Source organism: Otolemur garnettii, unplaced genomic scaffold (assembly GCF_000181295.1).
Source record: "Otolemur garnettii isolate 467f Iridium unplaced genomic scaffold, OtoGar3 scaffold00066, whole genome shotgun sequence".
Taxonomy (NCBI): Eukaryota; Metazoa; Chordata; class Mammalia; order Primates; family Galagidae; genus Otolemur; species Otolemur garnettii.
The window spans coordinates 9000926-9005350 of record NW_003852461.1 but is presented as its reverse complement, the minus strand read 5'-3'; the positions used below and the strand labels follow the sequence as shown (position 1 = coordinate 9005350).

The 4425-nt window shown below is 55.6% G+C and overlaps 1 protein-coding gene across 1 annotated transcript in view; it reads left to right on the top strand.

Moving 5' to 3' along the window:
• The window catches only part of KANK4 (KN motif and ankyrin repeat domains 4), a 44894-nt gene that overhangs the window by 14844 nt on the left and 25625 nt on the right, over positions 1 to 4425 (top strand). Inside the window, exons 2-4 of the mRNA XM_012807188.1 lie at positions 263 to 855; positions 895 to 2122; positions 3197 to 3308. Of these exons, the coding sequence (XP_012662642.1) occupies positions 263 to 855; positions 895 to 2122; positions 3197 to 3308 (1933 nt within the window). The remainder of the gene's footprint in view (positions 1 to 262; positions 856 to 894; positions 2123 to 3196; positions 3309 to 4425) is intronic.

Here is a 4425-nt window from a genome sequence, read left to right as displayed (position 1 = left end):
GGCAGGCGCCTGTAGTCCCAGCTACTTGGGAGGCTGAGGCAAGAGAATCACCTAAGCCCAGGAGTTGGAGGTTGCTGTGAGCTGTGATGCCACGGTACTCTACTGAGGATGACCAAAGTGAGACTCTGTCTCTATAAAAAAATAAAAAAGAAGTCTCAGGTGATAGTGGTAAGTCAAAATCACAGACATTAGGCCTCACTGCCCTATACTTATTAATTAACTCTGTGCTTTTTTTTTTTTTAACATGTGTTATGTCTCCCAGCCAAAGACCAGCCCTCTCAGGGGGATGAAGAAAAAGACCCTCCCAAGAGCTATCCTTACTCTGTGGAGACCCCGTACGGTTTTCATTTAGACCTGGACTTCCTCAAGTATGTGGATGACATTGAGAAGGGAAACACCATCAAAAGGATCCCCATCCACAGAAGGGCCAAGCCGGCCAAGTTCAGCACTTTGCCAAGGAACTTCAGCCTTCCTAATGGCGGGGCTCGTCCCCAGGCCGCTCTGCCCCACCAAAACTGGTCTCCAGGGGTGCCGAGGAAAGTCTCGCTTGGGACACAGGAGCAAACCCCATCACTGCCACCTGGTAGTCCCCCCCAGGCCACAGCTAGCAGGGGTGAGCTGAGCTACCATCGCAGGGCCCTACTGGCAGAGGCCACCAGGCAGCTGGAGCCTGCGGCCCCGGAGGAGGGCAGTGGACGGCCCCAGCTTTTGAGAGCATCCAGCATGCCGGCTACGCTGCAGCAGCACAGGCCTGCACTCCAGGGTGAGGGCCCCATCTGTGATGGCGCCTTCGGCCCCGCAGAAGGGTTTACAGGTGTTGGCAGCTCTACTCTGCAAGCGTCACCACCACCCCAGGTCAGAGAACTGGGAGACCTGGTGCTGGGGACTCTGGAGCTGGTCCGGGAAGGAGCTGAGCCCACAGAAGGGAACTTGAAGACACCAGACCACCTCTCCCTCCCAGAGCCTCCTCCCTCCTTCCAGAATGCACTTGGAGTTCTGGCGGATGCAGAAGATGAGCCTGAAACCAGAGGATCAGAGGTGTTCACTCCTGGGCCCCCGACACCAAGCCCCCCACCCCTGCCATCACCCGTCCCCGAGAGCGAGCTGCCCCTGCAGGAGATTGAGCTGAGCATCAGTGAGCTCCCTCCCCCGCCGCCCGTGGCTGTGGACGTGAGAAGTGTGGGGGTCACAGTCAGTGAGAATGGCCTGGGCCTGGCGGGCTGTGTGGGCAGTGTCCCCAGCCTGCAGCAGCAGGTGTCAGCCCTCGAGGGTGAGCTGTCGGGAAAAACCGAGGAGCTGGTGCGGGTCAGGGCCGCCCTCCAGCAGCGGGAGGAGGAAGCCAGGGCCAAGGAGCAGAAGATTCAGGAGCTGGAGCACGCCGTGGCCCAGCTGGAAGGAAAGCTTCGCCAAGAGGCTGCCAGAGACAACCAGGGCAGGACTGACGCCACGGTGAACACAGACCCTGTTGGTGGACTCTGGACCAGGGAGCTGTGTGACAAAGGCATTGAGGTCAGCCTTCTGCACGTCACAGAATCCGAGAGCCCAGGGGCCCAAGCAGGGCAGAACGGCCTCCCCTGGGGACAAAACAGGCCTAGACAAGGGGATCAGAGCCCAGGAGAGCACGCACTGCTTTCCGCGCTGCCAGTGCTGCAGGGCCCCGGGTGGGTCCCTTCCTCTCCACACAGCTGCCTCTCCACAGAACTCAGGATCGAGGAACCGGGCCCCGAGCAGGAGGGAGGCCCTCAGGGAGGACCCGAGGGCCTGGCCTGGGGAGCAGGGGCCTCTTCTTGGAGCAGCGACAGAAAGTCTCCCCCAGCAGGGAGGGAGGAGGCCAGCTCAGATCTCCCAGGGAAGGAGTCCCTGGGAAGGCCGCCGAGCTCGCCAACAGATGCCACCCTCGGGCAGTATGTGAAGAAGATCCAGGAGCTTCTGCAGGAGCAGTGGAACTGCCTGGAGCACGGCTACCCCGAGCTGGCCAGCGCCATCAGGCAGCCAGCCTCCAAGCTGAGCAGCATCCAGAACCAGCTGCTAAGCTCCCTCAACCTGCTGCTGTCGGCCTGCTCCGCCCAGGCGGCCCCGCAGAGGGAGCCCCCAGCCCCCACCTCCTCCTCCCCACCTATGGGTAAATGCTGGGCCTGAGACTGGACCATTTCTCCTCTAGCCAATGAGTCAGAGGGCAGAATGTTTTCAGTTGCATGAGTGATTTTTAAAAGAGTTTAGCACCTCGAGGAAGCCAGGGGAATAAAAGCTGATGTGTGGAGACTCAGCACCTCTGAGGGTGGGTCTGTCTGCCTGGGCTCCCAACCTCGGCCTCCCTCCACTGTCCCTGGGCTCTTGCATTCCATGTTCCCCTCTGGTTCTCGCACAGTAGAGGTTTTCTGTAGCCTGGTTTTGGAGGAACATTATATTGAGATCTGGAATAGTTCACTGAATATTTTCTCTGTGTGCACACGTGTGCATGTGTGAGCAAAAAGTGAGGGGTGGGGGTTGAGTGGTGCTCACATGTGGAAATCAGCCCTTTGGCTTTATTTCCTCTTGTAACAGATGAAACTCCCTTTGCTGTTGGGTAACGTGGAACCGTATTTTGCTTTGCTCAGTGGGCGACATCGAGTCCTCCCCTTCTGCCAGGGATCACTCGCTGCTGCCCTCTCATTCTCTTGGTGGTGCTGGTCTAGTGTTTCCTCCTGGGAATTGCCTCCCATACCATTGGGCACAGCACAAGGAGGTTTGAGCCTTTCCTTGTGTGTCTGCCCTGAGCACAGGGCCACACGACCCCCACATCACAGGTGTGAACGTGCGCTTGTGAGCCAGGAAGGTGCCTCAGCAGGGGTGGGTGCTGGACAGTGGGTCCAGAGACCTGAGTTCTGCCATCGGCTGAGCAAGTCTGAACCTCAGATTTCCCAGTTGTCACACAGGGACAACAGCGGCTCCCAGGGATGGTTCTCCCAGGAGAGTGCTGCTCCGTTATCCACACTACAAGGCCATTATGAACAGGGACGGTTCTCACAACATGGGCCGGAAAGCCAGGTCTTCCCGGAGGGCTGTGCAGACATTCAATGTACGTGACCTAATTCCCTGTCCCTTCCCACGTCTTCACACACCTGTAATCTGCGTCCCCTTAAAGTGAGATCCTGGTTTTGCTACATTCCCATGTGTCCCCAAGGTCATTCTAACCTGTGATGTTGTGTCTGCCTAGAGATCTCCCCGCCGACCAGCCTTAAATCCATAATGAAAAAGAAAGACTATGGCTTCCGAGCAGGAGGTAATGGGACCAAAAAGAACCTTCAGTTTGTTGGGGTTAACGGTGGGTAAGCATCGCTCGTGAAGCTCAGACTGCCCTCCCCTCTCCTCCCCTGCTGCTGTCCCTAGCACTCTCCTTTCCTAGGGGGAGGCATCTGGTTTTCATCCTTTTTCAAGGGAATTAATCTCAATGACGCTTTAAAATTCCATCTTGGTTCTGCACATGTCTGGCCTCTTGCCAGCTGTGGCCGTCTATGGGAACTGCTGCTTTTTAATGTGTCTTGGCCTTGGTCTCCCCCAGGGCCAGGACTCCAGGTGGCGTCTGGGAGTTTGGGGGTACACACAGGGGAAAGGTGTTTAACCTGAACCACAGCACCAAAACTAGTAATTTGTTGGGTTTCAAATTTCATCCATTTAATTTTTTCTTCCTTTAATTTCCTGCAGACTAAACCCAACTGTTTGGGGATGAGCCTTATATATTCTAGAGAAGTGAATGTTGGATTTAGAATATTTTCTAAATCGGTCCTTCAACAAATATTTATTCAATGCCGGCAATGGGCTGGCTGTTGGGGGTAAAGTCAGATAAATCATGGTCCCTGCCTTCAGCTTACAGATAAGACAAAGAGGAAGGCTGATGACCCAAGACAAGTAACATTAGACAAGGGCCCGTGGTATATCGTGGAGGGGATCCTGAGGCTGCCCAGAGAATCAGAATCCCTGCTAGTTCACACCACACTCACACCAGAAGGGGAGGCAGGAGATTCAAACCAGGGGTGAGGTCGTTGTTGCAGGTTTTCTGAGGGAAGTGTCAGGAATGATGAAATGAGCTATCCTAGAATTGTTCTTACGTCTGACCCCAGAGTTTTGCACATTCACTAGTTCATGTACAGAGGAGAATCAGCTTCATCATCTCAAAACTTGACATACGGGCTCGGTGCCTGTGGCTCAAGCGGCTAAGGTGCCAGCCACATACACCTGAGCTTGCAGGTTCAAATCCAGCTCGGGCCGGCCAAACAATAATGATGGCTGCAACCAAAAAAATAGCCGAGTGCTATGGTGGGCGCCTGTAGTCCCAGCTACTTGGGAGGCAGAGGCAGGAGACTTGCTTGAGCCCAGGAGTTGGAGGTTGCTGTGAGCTGTGATGACATAGCACTCTACCCAGGGGGATAGCTTGAGGCTCTGTCT